The 16,814-nt window shown below is 44.6% G+C and overlaps 1 protein-coding gene across 1 annotated transcript in view; it reads right to left on the bottom strand.

Moving 5' to 3' along the window:
* Positions 1-16,814, bottom strand: part of il1rapl1a (interleukin 1 receptor accessory protein-like 1a) — a 140,333-nt gene that overhangs the window by 68,053 nt on the left and 55,466 nt on the right. The window contains exon 4 of the mRNA XM_053439044.1: positions 15,654-15,807. Within this exon, the coding sequence (XP_053295019.1) occupies positions 15,654-15,807 (154 nt within the window). The remainder of the gene's footprint in view (positions 1-15,653; positions 15,808-16,814) is intronic.

Here is a 16,814-nt window from a genome sequence, read left to right as displayed (position 1 = left end):
GTGAGACGCCCCAGATGCCACGAGATGAAGGCGCTTGGAGGAGTGTGCAGAATCGCAAAGCAAAGCATTTAGGGAGACAGTATGTGTCTCTGTGTCTCACAGTCTGCATCTGCTGCTTGAACGAGTCACAGTGCAGAAAGAAAAATTAAATAAGACAAAGACAACTTAAATTAAGAAGCATTCAGTCAAGTCAGGACAAACGATGAAAAGTCGGCACCTTACATAAACAAGGCCATCCTCACACGAACCACAGATATCCATCTCTACAAGCAAGCCTCGTTGAATTAATCATTCAACAAACATTACCCAGTGAAAGTTCAGCCCCTGCATTAAAAATTTTACATTTATTTTACAGTCAAGTTTTAGAGACTGAAGCTGGGCTGTGTGTTCGCAGGCAGTGAACGGTTGGACCGGCGAGAGTGCCGTGGCACAGATGCTCTCTTCTTCTCCTGCTATGTTCCGCAGCATAGATAAAACTTATTATCAAGAAGACCGCCCTCTTTCATTTATTTATCATAGAGCCTCATACAACATGCACGTCTTCCTGTTCCTGTTCGATAATACAAGTCTTCTGTCGTGTATATTCGTTAGAGTGGATCATGTTGGTATGTGCTAAAAACACAATGACAGGCTTATGTTTATGATCCCTGCCTGTTGGACTCTCAGACAGAGAGTCCTCAAGATGCTTGCCTTGTTTGGTGTTCTACCTTTCAGGAATGACCTTTGACTTAGGGAGTTGTTTCTGTCCAGCTGGTGGATGGATGCAGAGGGAATGTTTTTGACCAATGTGTTTTTATCTTCGGACACAAAAACGTGCCCTTATTTAGTAAATCATGGGAGTAACCAACGTCCCTATATCAATGTGTGTAATACCCCCATTTTCACCAGTTGGCTGTGTGATGTCTCCGGGTATCTAGATGCCCGTCCCTACCTGTAATTTCTTGTAATAAACTTTGTTACACTGAAAGAATTAGGTCCTTGGAGTCCTTCCTTCATCATCAACAACTTCTACAACAACATCGACCTCTGGGCTGCATAGAACATACGATACTTCAAAACTGGGAAACACATTTTTCCTTTACAAATAAAAACACTATGCACTGTTAAGGGTCATTTATGCTCAGTGGTACATACAGTGCCTTGCATAAGTATTCACCCCCTTTGGACTTTTCTACATCTTGTCATGGTATAACCACAGATTAAAATTTATTTCATCGAGAGTTTATGTAATGGACCAACACAAAATAGTGCATCATTTGGAAGTGGGGGGAAATATTACATGGATTTCACAATTATTTACAAATAAAAATCTGAAAAGTGTTGAGTGCATATGTATTCACCCCCTTTACTGTGAAACCCCTAACAAAGATCTGGTGCGACCAATTGCATTCACAAGTCACATTTGCAAGTCACATAATTAGTAAATAGGGTCCACCTGTCTGCAATTTAATCTCAGTATAAATACACCTGTTCTGTGACGGACTCAGAGTTTGTTGGAGATCATTACTGAACAAACAGCATCATGAAGACCAAGGAGCTCACCAAACAGGTCAGGGATAAAGTTGTGGAGAAATATGAAGCAGGGTTAGGTTATAAAAAAATATCCAGAGCTTTGAACATCTCTCTGAGCACCATAAAATCCATCATAAGAAAATGGAAAGAATATGGCACAACCGCAAACCTACCAAGAGGAGGCCGTCCACCCAAACTGAAGAGTCGGACAAGGAGAAAATTAATCAGAGAAGCAACCAGGAGGCCCATGGTTACTCTGGAGGAGTTGCAGAGATCCACAGCTGAGGTGGGAGAATCTGTCCACAGGACAACTATTAGTCGTCTACTCCACAAATCTGGCCTTTATGGAAGAGTGGCAAGAAGAAAGCCATTGTTGAAAGGGATCCATAAAAAATCCCGTTTGGAGTTTGCCAGAAGCCATGTGGGAGACACAGCAAACATGTGGAAGAAGGTGCTCTGGTCAGATGAGACCAAAATTGAACTTTTTGGCCTCAATGCAAAACGCTATGTGTGGTAAAAACCCAACACTGCCCATCACCCTGAGCACACCATCCCAACAGTGAAACATGGTGGTGGTAGCATCATGCTGTGGGGATGCTTCTCTTCAGCAGGTACAGGGAAACTGGTCAGAATAGAGGGAAAGATGGATGGAGCCAAATACAGGGAAATCCTTGAAGAAAATCTGATGCAGTCTGCAAAAGACTTGAGACTGGGGCGGAGGTTCATCTTCCAGCAGGACAATGACCCTAAACATGCAGCCAGAGCTACAAAGGAATGGTTTGGATTAAAGAATGTTAATGTCTTAAAATGGCCCAGTCAAAGCCCAGACCTCAATCCAATAGAGAATCTATGGCAAGACTTGAAGATTGCGGTTCACAGACAGTCTCCATCCAATCTGACTGAGCTTCATCTTTTTTGCCAAGAAGAATGGACAAACCTTTCCATCTCTAGATGTGCAAAGCTGGTAGAGACATACCCCAAAAGACTTGCAGCTGTAATTGCAGCGAAAGGGGGTTCTACCAAGTAGTGACACAGGGGGGTGAATACTTATGCACCCAACAGATGTCAACTTTTTTGTTCTCATTATTGTTTGTGTCACAATAAAATTTATTTTGCACCTCCAAAGTACTATGCATGTTTTGTTGATCAAACGGGAAAAAGTTTATTTAGGTCTATTTGAATTCCAGTTAGTAACAGTACATAATGGGAAAATGTCCAAGGGGGGTGAATACTTATGCAAGGCACTGTACGTATATGAAAATGGACAGAGCCTTCCATCTGTACTCTGCGTCCATTCGGTGCACGTTTTCAGAACGGATACTGACAACACAGACAAAACGGAGCAATACCTCCAGACATTTCAACAGTGGTAGAACTTTTTGAGGTGAGAATCTGTGCGTTGTTAAGAATACATCTGTATGATTCGGCCTGGCACAGGGACAACCTGATGCTTTTGCCTCTTTCTTTACATATTAACAACCTCGTCCACAAAGTGTGCGTTTCTTTTTTCAGAAACGCAGACATCAACTAAGCATGGAAGTATGAGGGTCGTGAGGGACACATTGTTTGAAACAGACGTATCTCTAGTAACGGCAGCATAAATGAGCCTTTACTCAGCCGTAATTGTTCTTTATTTCCAGCTGAGGGTCGATACCCATTTGGTGCAGCAGTGAGGATTTTCAATACGGGATGTGGTAGGTTGTGTTTAGCTGATAAACTACACTGCCCATGTTAATTTGACCCATGGGAACGATGTAGCCAATTCATGGTTTGTAATAGATTGACAGCAAAGGATGTCAATAGAAGACGGGCACCACTTATTATTGTTATCATGAAGATAAATACACTGTTAGTTAGTTGGTATTTTAATCAGATTTATTAAGGATTAGAAAAACTATAGACTATTTCTAGCCCTGTCATTTCAAGAAAGCATCTTCTCTTCTCTCTGTGTAAGCATAATCTTAGCCGGAAGAAGCACTGATCCAGGACTCTTTCATGGCTTTGTAGTAAAATCAAGTGAGGCCAACATTTAGCGTGTAAAAATTAAACAAAACTAGGTAGAGTAAAAAATACAGTTTTTTTCAAATGAGGCGCAGGATCACCAAAGGCCTTCAGACATTTGACATGTCACAGCGAGGGCTGTGTTCCATTTATTTTCAGGGTCCTGTTGTTCACCGTTGTTCATGTTAGATCACTGTCACACCTTCATGGATGACTGGGACACATGAATAGAACCGAGCCATTGTAAATGTTACTGGTAATTCCTGGGCTTTTCTTGCCATAACAAGTCAAAATGTCCGCTGTGAAAAAGGCCTATTGATACTGATATGGGAGCATTTATCTCTGTGATATGTTTTTTTTTCCTCTGATAGATGTGAGATACAGACAGCCCCTTGTCTCCTGCAGGAATGGCAGGGGAGATGACCGTAGTTAGTTCAACACGAGCAGCATTCAGCAATCCCCAATTCGGCGCTGAGCCTTCTCTGCATTCACTAATAGATTTCCTATTCTTGTCTAATTAAAAAGGGAAGCCTTTTTCCCATGAAAGGCTCCCAGAGCTATATTGTGGGGTGGAGAGGTCGCTGGGAATCCATCAGATGTGATGCAGTTAATCAGCATAAAGCCTGCTCCACTGCACCGCTAAACAACAACTGCAGGAAAGGACCCAACCCTCACACTGCGCCACACTGGGATTCAAAACCATGCGGACAGAGAAGGGAAATACATTATCAACCAAATAAATACATCTGTATAATACAGTATTCCTATAGATTTAGTCTCCGCTAGTTTCACTTGTCGCTCTAAAGTGGGTAATTAGAGGGCATTTAAAAATAACCACAGAGACAGCGCGAGAGAGAGCAATATGGAGAGAGAGAGAGCAAGGTAATGGGGTTTGTGGGAGAGAATATAAAGAAAATGAGAGGACAGGGAAACGGCCCTCGCCCACAGTAATTACCTGTCTCTACCTCCTATCTTTTTGAGCGACAACAAAAGAAGTTAGGAGAGAGGAGTGGTGACAGGCGAGAAGGAAGGAGACAAATCTAAAGGGCGGCACAGGGAAGAGAGGAGGAGGAGAAGAGACATATTTTGTATTACAAAACATATGTCCTACTGTTGAGCATCTGACTGAGTGTGTGGTTTCAGCCAAGTGAATGCAGCAATCCGAGACATTTATCAGAATGATCTTCCAACACTAACAGCCTATGTATTCTGACAGCCACCGGTGTTTTTTGCAGGTTGTACAACTTAGAAATACAGAAAATTGGCAATTATGTTTTCACAGTCAGGGTGAAGATGATTTTTTTTTGGGTGAAAGAAAAAGTCAAGGATAAGTGTTTGTGAGGATTTGGTCGCAATTATGAAAAAAAGACAATCTCCTGCATCCTTACAGCTGGAAACCTGCAGCCGGATGAGTGGCCAAGACATACATGGAGAGAGTTAGCATCCTTGTGGTTTGGTTGCCGATCAAGGAAATTTCACAAGACCACTTTCACAGGTTACACAGGCAAGATTTGTGTTGAGCAGGCAAAATAGCTAATGAGGCGAACCGCATCCAGAAAGACAATTTGCGTGGAGAGGCCTTGTTGACACGGCTAAGCTGCTTTAACAGTCTTTTGAAAAGTAAAACCGTTCCAAAGTGTCACTTTGTCTAGAAGAACCATTGCAGAGTGGATAACTGATACAACACAGAAAGAAACCACAAGAAATGTCCAGGTTTTCTCTCTGGCTTTTCAGCCATTTTAGCATCACCACCACTACCATCTGACATTACACTCTAGGCTTAAAGAAAAGCACCCCCAGCCTTCACATTAGAGGGGTTTGTGTGACCTGATCACTGCTAAGGCAAAGAAAACTGCTCAAATTGGTGCTGCAGCCTATTAACCATCATCTCATCTGGTGTTTCGGTCGACGACTTGATTTTAGAGAAACCATCTATTCTGTGGCTAAGAGAAGAGATGGGACTTTAAACCTGTGTGTCTGCGACTGGCTTCAGGGAGGAACAGGTGGAAGAGAAACTCAACCATTGATTTGCACTTATCACAGCTGGGCAGGCACGCATGGATGTGTACACAGAGCATGCACACACACACACACACAAACACGCATGAACATACAGATGGGCAGCTGCAGTGATGTACACAACCATGCACTAAAACAAGTATGCACACACACACACACACACACACACACACACACACACACAAACACACACACACACTGTAGATGCTGACACTGACTTCCCGGACAGCCTCTCTAACTATGCATGGCTGCCAGAGGAGGAGAGCGAGAGACAGGGCAGGAGAAGCTGCAATGCTGCTGTAAAGACATCATTTCCATTGTGAACCAGAGAAAGTGATGGCAACACAAAATGGTAATGACAGTTAAGGTGTTAAGTCACGGACTCACTGGAAGGAACTGAAAAAAAATCCCCCTTATTTTGACATGACTGACATTCTCGGAGGCAACGCTGCTGGGCCCAAAATAACTATGATGTAGAGGGACATGCAGACTGGATATTATTCAGTGCTGCTGAGGTGAGTGGGCAGGACAGACCAAATACAAATGCGTGCACACACGAACACATGCGCACAAAGGATCTTCTTCTGCGGATAGTATTAACGGAGTTCTCTTTGTGCCTGGTCTCACAGGCACTGACTGCCCACTGCATGTAGGATTTAGAGCACGGAGAGACGCGGAGAGGGCAAGGGTTGCTTCAATCTTATGAAGCTCCAAAATTATAAGGAATTGGGGTGTAACACAGAGACAGGAAGAGAAGGAAAAAATGGGAGCGAGAGAGGGATGATGTATGAGAGAAGTTTGATGTTGTTTACTTTTGGTTTGTAAGGCGCTGAGAGAAAATTCCCATATTTCCTGTTCTCCACACTTCATGTCTAACATGCTGCATTCACCTTCTGTGGGCGCACACATGCATACAAGTGTATGCAAATACAGCCACAGACGCTCACACACACGTAGCCCTTCATTAATTTGGACACTTCAGGGTTTGCTGAAGAGCGTGTCTATTACTGCTTTGTGGCTGAGATCAAACGTGTGACAATCTCTGTATTTTCTGTCCCCGTCCCCTGTGGTTGTTAATGGTCACCTTCTTATCTTTTAATTGGAGGGAGGTCTTTTTTTTTTTTTTTTAGTATTCTTTTCTTAAGGACACTTATTTAATGAGATGGTTTGTTAGTACCCTCTTATTGACCTTCAGCCTTTCCATATCTTTGTATAACCTTTTCATAACCGCACAGCAGCTGGCACCGCTCTGGCTATAACAGAACTGGGAGCAAACTTCCTCTGTCGAGCCAGCGCCTGAACACACCCGAAAATAGCTGGTGCCTTTTGGAGGTGGGGTGACGGGGGCGGTGGGTGTGAGAGAAGTGGAAGAAAGGAAGGGAGAGGGAAAGGCAATCGTCTGAAGGGAGAAGTGAGTCAGGACATAAGGGGCCAATTACAACTAGATTGCCGGCAAGTAGAAGGGTGATTGCAGCCAGATCGGAATAACAAAGGCCATAACGTGATCAGTGTAAAAATGGCCAACATTGTACTGTAACTTCATTAGTGAGCCCATAAGAGGGAAGGGGGGGACGGAGCAGGAATGAGAGACAAACCCATTAATGTGAGTACAAGGTGTTGTACTGTAAGTAACACGCTCAATCACGAGAACATCTCCGCCAGATGTTCAATTTAAACTTCACACTGAGGTCATTAGCGCGGCTGCAGCTACTGCTGTGTTAAAAATGAGGCGACAGGAACCTGCTCACCTCGCATTATGGTACAAGGAAAAAAAAGGACAGCAACTCACATGTAGGATTTAAACCTTTGGTGTACCTTTATCCTGGACTTTGTATTACAGTCACATACAGACTGTAAGTAAAGTTGGACCACATGTCTCCACTTCCTCCCACTACACAGAAATAAAGCTGTAATATCTCAGATAGGAATGTGACAGGGCCTCAACCTCTGCCTCACTGCAGTGTGTCTCTATCCCCCTCCCTGTGTGTGTGTGTTGATTACAGCAGAGAGATGTGCAGGAGTCAGGCCACCAGCTGCCAGTCATCACCATCAGCCTCTCCAGCTACAAATACCTGGTTCCTCCCACAACACTCAGATCACAGACTCGGTTCAGTCAGTCGTGTTTGTTGCGTCTTGTTCTGCCAGCCAGTATTGTGTGTTTCTCTGTACCTGCATTTCCTCTGCCCGACTCCCTCCTCCGTCCATTGCTCCCTCCTGCCTCGTCGCAGGAGTCCAGCCACCACCCTGAACTCTCCTATATCGCCTTGGACCAGACCTTAGCTCTGCCTCGTCCTCACCATCAAGCCCTCCTGATCTCCTCTGCTCTGGATCCTCCCTCAGATCGGCTTCCTCCTGCACCCAGCCCTATCCCGTCTCAGTCTCTGTGTTCTGCTCTTGGGTTCTCTAACCAGCCCTAAAAGTGTGTCGCCATCTTGGAGCTGCGTTAGCGAGATCCTGTCAATGCACACACTCGACCAATCATGAGTTAGTCTCAGCCGTCAATCCTGATGTGTCCCCCTGCTTTTATTGCGACATATAACTAATTAGATACAAACTCAGCAGAAAAACACTTGGATGAACATCAGTGTGATAAGAATACATAAAAATCACAGAAACCACATTTTACTTTTGAGATTTGGTCCTGGTCCAATTTGTTAACATGGAGTAGGCATGAATTATGACGCACACTGCAGCCAGCCACCAGGTGGAGATTTGTGGGGGCCTGTCACGTCGTCCATCATTATATAAAGGAAGGAACTGGATACAATTGAAAGCAGCTTTACAGGCACCTCTAGTAAATGCATGGCAAAGCAATAGGCTGCACACAGTGAAGGCGAGAGAGGGAAAGAAATACTTGCACTCTTAGAAAGAAGGTGTCGATTTCCTGCCTTGTTTCAGCAGGCTTGTATGAGCACCTCCTATAGTGTGGAACAATTTGAGTGTAGGAGCAACTCTGACTTTGCTTTAAGGCACAACATTGCAGAGTAACTCACATATAGTCCTTGAACTTCATGTGTAGCAGTCTCCCAGCGAACAGTTCAAAGGGACCTTATCTTTCAGATAACGAGCAGGATGTAAAATCGAGGCAAAATTGCAGTTTACAGAAGCTGCTCGAACATGCATGTTGAGGTAATAAGCTAGATACTGTCCTCAGAGGGAGAGAGATCCGGCCTCTCCAGAGACAAAGGATTGGAGGCGAATTGATGCCCCAACATGGCGGATTTCCGTCAGCAGGAGAATACATGGCCACAGTGTTTGTTTTTCTTTTCAGCGCGTTGGATTTACTTGCACCAGTGAGGGGTGGGCTTACACCTGCAGTGTTTCAGCAGGCTTACAGGGGCAGCCCTTAAGAAAATGTCCGTCAAGGCAACTTTGCAGAATGCTTTGACAAAAACAGAGCTATTCTAGTCAAAATAGAGAAACATTAGATGATTACGAGGGAAGCCACTATACTGGATATTTAATTACTTCCTTTCATCATTTAATATCAAGTTCAAATTCAATCTCAGGCGTACTCTCACTCAAAATGAAGTCCAAGTGGTCCATCCTTTGATAAAATTCTGGGTGTTTGAAGGAGATGGCATTCTTGTAAAATCAACTGGGTTTTTGAAAAGATGTAAAAAAAATAATCGAAAATCTAGGGCCGAATGTTGAAAGGAAAAGTTAAATGTTTAGGGTAACGATGTTTCCTCACCGTCTCGTCAAGAGTCAGATGGTAAGATACCACTGTCGTATCTGTCTGTTAAACCATGAAGCTGGGGTGGCACAGTGGCGCAGTGGTTTTCAATGTCCCCTCAAAGTAATAATGCTCCCGTTTCAAATCCTGCATGTTCTCCCCGTGTCTGCGTGGGTTTTTCTACAGCTTCCTCTTCAAGACATGCAGATTGGTGTTAGGTTAATTGGAGACTCTAAACTGACAGTAGGTGTGAATGTGTGAGAATGAATGGTTATTTGTCTCTGTATGTCGGCCCTGTGGTACACCGGGGACCTCTCCAGGATGTACCTGACCTCATCACCCAATGCCAGCTGGGATTGTCTCGGGCTCCCCTGCGATACTCATAGGAAAGCAATAAAGATTATGCTCAAATTTGTTTTATTAGGGAAAGTTGTGACAAACACTGATGTCTTTCAAGCAGTTGCTGTAACGACTCTACAATGCTCATGTAACAGTGAAATGTAAATTTGTGTGTAGCATTTGTCACTGGTCTCTGAAATACCTGCGTCTTTTCCAGATGTGCATCCTCTGTTTAATTATTGACCTACACTTCAAAAAGGCTCCATATTAAAAAAACGTTATTTTAATTTCACGTCTGCCCGCCTTATATGCCTGGATAATGATAACAACTGGGGACTGAGGCTGTGTGTGTGTGTGTGTGTGTGTGTGTGTGTGTGTGTGTGTGTGTGTGTGTGTGTGCGTGTGTGCGTGTGCAGTGGGGGGTAGGTCAGGCAAGATTAATTGGGGAGGATGTAAATTTCATTCGTCACATGCAGATTGATGTCAATTTTAATTGAATTAAAACAATGTGAACCCTGGCTTGCTTCGACTCTGGTGAACAGAGATGAAGCGAAGTTGGAGAACACTTGAGAGACACGGGGGGTCGGAGGGGAGGGGAGGGGAGGGGAGAGGGAGGAGGAAGGGGGAGGAGAGGTCAGGGGTGGGGACGAGCGCCACAGAAAGAGAGGGATTAGTTAATGATGAGAGTGATAGTTGACCTTAAACTAATGAGTTGCTCTTCTCCACCCTACAGTGGTAATACTCGTTTCATGAGTTACTCAACCGCTCATTAAATTTACAGGCTTCAAAAATGTGTCCCTCGACGCGACAGATATTGTACACGCTGGACGGACATGAGTCAGCTGAGCTCTTCACACTGTGAGCACCGGGCCCGCCTGTGTTGGATTGACGTGCATGTGCATGTGTGTGTGTGTGTGTGTGCGCGCGTACAGGTGCACATACTGTACACACATGTCAGGAAGGGTAAACTGTTGGAGTAACACTTTTCTCCGGTGTGATTTTATCATCTTCTCTCCGAGGACGTGTAGCCGAGTGTGAGTGTCTAGCGCAAACACAACAGGCTGCACAGGTGCGATGCAGTCACGTAAAGGCTCGGGCGAATAGCCACCGAGAGGTGGAGGAGGTTTCAGGCGAGAGCGAACCCATCTTATTTTCTCACCCTGCACTTCTTATCTCGCCCCGTTCGTTCCTCCTCTCCCTGCTCTCCAGGATAATATCAGCTCTAATCGCTGCCTCTCCATCTATCTATCAACCTTCAGCCCGACAGTCGGAGGGAACAGACGGAGGAGGTGCGAACGCCACCGTCCTCTTGCGCCGTGTCCCTGCTGACTGTCTCTCCGCCTGCTGCTTCAACATCCGCTGTGATAAGATTATGCCCAGCTGGCCAGATAAAAGTCACGCTATCGTCGTGATCATAAATTAATAAATAGATGAATAAATCACACAGTGCTGCTCGCACATGTGCACACAGGCAGTAACGTTTTATAAGGCTGTGAAGTGCTCATGCCTCTGAAGGTGACCCCGAAGCAGAAGAACTGTAAGGAACCTTTTACTGCGATGAGACGATGTCCTGGATCACCTCCCCACACCTCAGCCCCTCATTACACACAGACTACACCCTCTCTACACATCCACACACATACACACACACACAGACACGCACAATATGCATGTTATCCTGTCTCAAACGTGAGATCTGGCCAACGAGAGGCAAGGGCAATCAGGTTACCGCGATGAAGCAGGTGCCTCCTGGAGAATATTCGATCCGGTGAGCAGGGAATAGAGGAACATTCCCTGCCAGCAAACAAATGAAACACCCTCAGCCGTATCACATACGCATATACAGTATCTATTTACCCAGAGCACATAAACCCAGCTTGCCGAGCATCGCCCCCGCTCGCCGAGGACATTCTACCAGAGGTAACACCAGGCAGAAGATTCCTCTCCTCCCCTCGATTTTCCTCTTGCCCTCTGCTCCTGCAATTCACTGTGCCAAACGGTACATTTACATTGGCCATAACCTCAATCACCGTGCTTTCGGGGCGATGCCGAATGTGCAGACAGACGCTTCTACAACGGGTGCATGCAGACAGAGGTATAATGGGAGCTACAGATAGAAACCCACGCCCGAGGCATCCATCAAAACCAAACGACTCCATTACAGTAAGTCCGACAGAGGCAAACAGTAATGTGCACTGTGATAAACACTGGGATAACAGTCTGTTTATAGTCCTGGACACACAGCTTCTGCTGGGAAACACTGGCAAAGAATATAGATAAGATACCGCGGCTGCAACTGCTCTATCTTCCTCATTCTTTCTATCTCTTTTCCTCCCTCTCGTTCGCCGTTATCAGTCACTTTCACTCCCTTGTTCTCTTTATCCTTTTCAGCTCGCTCTGTGTAATATTTTCCTTTCCGACAGAACGCGGAGGGAGCTGCATACATCAGCTGAACGGGGCTTTTATCTGGTGTTACAGTATTGTAGGCATTACCATCGCAGTGCTGGAATGAGGCCTGGGAGGACCGTAAAAATGCAATAGAAATGATTAAGATGTACTATTACAAAACAGATATATCACGCCAGACACTTGTAGGAATGCATATATATCTTTAAGAATACAAACGCCACCCTTACTCTAAATGCATGTATGAATTAGTCATAGGTGGGCTGCGGTATTCATCTGACGTATTGCTTCCCGGGGTCTGTGATAGGAGAAAGGGGTAAACATGAGCGTAGATTAATCTGACCACGCTCTGTGTTCCTCAGAGTAAATGGGGAAATAGCGAACCTGCTGCGGCCATGAATCAATTATAAGAGTACACAAAAAGGCACTCTCTTTACAGATGGGAGGTGGAGGTGAAGGTCTATGGAGGGGAAAGAGAAAACAAAGACTTTCCATCTGTTGATAATGATATTTTTATTCTCCATCCACACCCCCCGTCGCCGCACGGGCCCTGCCTCATCCTTTCCAGATGCCGGAGATGAGACAGGAGCATTTAAATGCGACCCGACGTAAACCGGAGGGAACATAAAACGAGGCGAGGGGGTTGCTGTTTCTTTTACATTTCTATTAACCTGAGGAGCATCGGCGCTTGATTAAGGTGATCCTGCATCAGCCTGATCTGAGATGAGTCCGTGTTTATTCCCATAGTTAACCTCTATTTCAAAACTGACCCCAGTTCTGAACGCAGCTCCTTTACTGCTTTAAATGGAGGCTGTTACGGGGCGCAGGAAGATCCGAACAGAAGGCACACACACACACACACACACTCGTGCACAGCTTGCCCAGGGTCAGAGCAAAAACCAATTTCTATTGTGCTTTATTTAAGATTAGTTAAACGTAATGACCTCCTTCATCCTCGTGGCCTATCAAATAAACTCCAGCGTTTGCCCTCGGATCTCAAACGTAGCTCGGCCTCTTATGCTTACCATCCAGGCAATGTCGCTTTTAACAGGATGTGATAAAATGTGGATAATTTCACACCCACTTGAGGGGATGATGGCGTAGGTTTATTAAAGGAAATGAGCCTATGGTGATCAGCAGGATACTACAGTGCTAAAAAGGAGGACTCCCACTGGTATGTTAATATGGCAAAATGCTTTGGTAATAGAGCGAGCCGTAATTTTATAGCAGATGCAGCATATCTGACGGACTATTGGAGACTGAGTCGCTGGCGGTTTTTAAAATTACTATGAGACACTGGGTTAGTCCCATGCAGCCGTTTACAAGGCGACATCGAGCGTCGTGTTCGCTTTCGGAAATGTGGCTCATGTAAATTATTTTACCTACTTCAGGAGGGGAAACAATTGTCGGATCTCAACATCAACCTTCGGCAATAAAGCTTTAGAGCCTGCGTGTCACATAAAATTGCTTCCCTCATTTTGACGACTTGTAGACATTTCATTATGAGGAACAAGCATTGAGCTACCTCAGAGATTGTGTGGGTGTTTCTCTGTGGGCGTGGACATGCAGAGTGGTATGCAGGTGCAAGGGCCTAAGACAAAACTATAGTTCTAGTTATATGATAAGATTACAGAACAAAAGGTGGAATAAAATCAAAATTAGAAAATACCTTATTTCTTTTCTTCTTGCTCACTGCCTCACTCGTACTCACATGGTTGACTTTACCCTAAAACTTGCCATTTTCATTGACACACCATGTTCCTGCGCTTGTTGTTCACTCACTATATTCATACCTTACACTGTATAAAAACAACATGGACGTCTCATGTAGGAAGAAAAAGGCACTCGACCTGTGCATTTTTCCCTCTTTGTACCTTTTCATACATTTTTTCCATCGTCTCTTCCCTCCTCTGTGTATCATTAATGTTGACTGTGGATATTTATATCCCAATAAAGGTTTTATGACAAACATCATTAGAGAACATTGAGGTCATGCTGACAGGCCGACAGAAGCACACTTACACCATATGGTCAACCTGGTAACTTGCAAAACATAAAAACGTGCAATCACACAGAGTAAATTTTAAATCTAAATAACAATAATACGAATTTGGTTTGTCTTTGCTCAAAGAACTAGAACAGAAAGTTAACTCCAGAGCCACATTACTCCAGACTCACTCTTCACAATCCCCCATCACACACACACAATATATTTAGCTAACCATATCTGAGGGAGTAAAATTGAGGCCAAAGTGACTTTTGCTGCTGGAATAAACATTTCAACCGTGAGATGTCTGACTGAAAAAGTATAATTTATTAGTTCTATGAGCAACCCGAATTCTATCAATGTCATAACAGCTTATATACCAAAATACGAGATATAAGAGAAAGGAAGTTGTGCTTCTTTTGACCCTTTAAACTGCATAGAACCAACATTTATTTAAAGAACCTACAGCAGGTGGTCCCTCAAATGCTACATGGTTATATGTCGCTCATGCATGTACCAAGGGATTTCCAGTTTCCTGTAAGATTGATCTAAGAAAATCGAGTGTCTCTTCTTCCTCCCTGCCTCACACTTGTTGATGCTGAGGATGAAATTCTTGTCCATCAATCACAGGACCAGCCAGTCTCAAAGCCGAATCTCCAGGATGGCATTTTAGTCCTATCCAAAACAAAGGCCTGAGATACCTTAACCTTTGCTAACCTGTGTAAAGCATTTCCAATATGAAGGCTCTAATTGGCCGGCCCTAACTTGATTTTAGCATCTCATAAAGATTCATTATCAAAATGATGCAATGAATGCACCAAAGAGCAATAATTAAAACTTAATGTTTATTCAGTAGTGGTGGTAGCAATAATATTGTCCAAAGCTGGAGGTCAAACAATGTTACAGTTAATTTGTGTCACTGAGCAGAATACATGCACAGTTTCAGACTTTAACTCTAGACTTTATCAATGTGACCCCAGTGGACACAGTATAAACGGAATCATCGAGCAGATGTGGACACTGGAATATGAGGCTGGAACAATCGTAACTGGCCTCAGAGCAGGGAAAAGGAGAGAGGGGATAAAAACAACAACTGTATTTGACCTTTTCATCAGCCATAATAGAGCAGTTGACCCCGCAGAACACTCACACTATTAAAGAACACATGAATGCATTTATTTATTGCTCAGCTCGCAGCCGGGCGAGGCAAAGAGACAGAGACAGCGAGCGGGCAGAGTCACTGTGCTGTTAATCTCCTGACCTTGGTCCTGGCTCCTCAGCGCTCCGTGTGAAGGGGTTCAGCCTATAGCCTTAAATATTTCAACACCGCTTGGTTGGCGCGAAATTGCTGAGTTAGAAGAAGGGGACGGATGCCAGGCCACAGCATTCTTCTTGCCCCAGCAGTTAACTCAGCAGCAGGACATTGGTGCAGTGCTCAGTGGTGTGTGTGTGTGTGTGTGTGTGTGTGTGTGTGTGTGTGTGTGTGTGTGTGTGTGTGTGTGATCTAATTCTTCTCTGTTTTAAATTGATACAACTGCTATTGTGCATTGAGTATAATTTTTATACACACATACAAACGCACACTTTATTACCTCCGCAGAGGAAGTTACGTTTTCACCCCTGTCCATTTGTTTGTCTGTAAGCAAATGCACTCAACCGAGGGCCAATGTGGTTTTAATATTTTTTTTTTTTTCTTTTCATGTGGAAACTTACCAGTTACTGTGAGTTCAGTGGTCCTCCTGACCACAAAACCACCAAACTGGATTTCGCAGGTATAATTCCCAATGTCGTCTTCCTTCACGTCCTGGAAAGTCAGAATGTCTCTCTTCTGGATGATGCTGGCCCGCCACTGCTTGGGACGGCACTCCTGTGCATCGGAGAAAAAACGGATAAGTCAAACAAAACATCAACCCCGTCACTGAGCATTAAGAGGGTGGATGAAGTGATAGGGATGCATGGCTTTGCAAGCTGACATAAAACCTCCATACAGTAAAATGATAAGGCCGGGCCATTATCCTACTTATCAGATCAAGATTTATTGCACTGAACTGAATATTCTCCATTCAATACCCCCATACAGCCACAGAGGACAGAGAATGTTATTACTATACAGTGGTCTCTGCAGGCAAATGACGTGTGTATTTGCAGCGGCTGTGTGTGTGTGTGTGTGTGAGTGTGTGTGTGTTAGTACATGTGTGTGCAGGCCCAGTGTGTGACTCCACGGCATGATCCTCTCTCCAGCCCCTCGGTGCTCTGGTAGGGGACAAGGATGGCTCGGCAGATTCCATTCCGCCGTTGCCCCTGGCAAACTTTGAATTCAATCACTGCAGCTCCACAGTCTTCCAAATAACTCTGGGTTCCAGCACTCCCAGTCATTACTGGCCATAATTGAATTCCGGAAAAACCTAGAGGTCAGGCCCGGCCAGCTAATCTACTGCTGATCTGCCTGTGATTAGTCTGGCCTGAGCCCTTCTCGGGATGCACTCTGTTGTCCGCAGGCCGTGCATGACCCAGGAAAAGACAAGGACCCAGGTGAGGGGGGGAGGAGGTGCACTCTGAATAAAGATCAGGGACTGGGAGCATTTGGAGGACATCCACTCATTCTGCAGGGCAGAGAGTGGTGTCGCACAATATTCTCTTCACACGGGTTTCCAATGAAAGAGGTCTCTGTGTTTGCCCTCTGTCCTTATTCTGTTCAGATGACTTTCAGGGTGGTGCACAGCTAACATAGCGCATGTGATTCTCTGTTATAATTTGCATCCATACATAAGCTGCTTTCAGACATGCACTAAAATCCACAAGGAAATGTATGTGTGAACGCAGATGTCCAGACTTTGTCCAGCCAGCCCCCTAGTATAAAGTCCACAAAATATC

This window comes from Pleuronectes platessa, chromosome 14 (assembly GCF_947347685.1).
Source record: "Pleuronectes platessa chromosome 14, fPlePla1.1, whole genome shotgun sequence".
Taxonomy (NCBI): domain Eukaryota; kingdom Metazoa; phylum Chordata; class Actinopteri; order Pleuronectiformes; family Pleuronectidae; genus Pleuronectes; species Pleuronectes platessa.
This window is presented reverse-complemented; position numbering and strand designations above follow the sequence as displayed.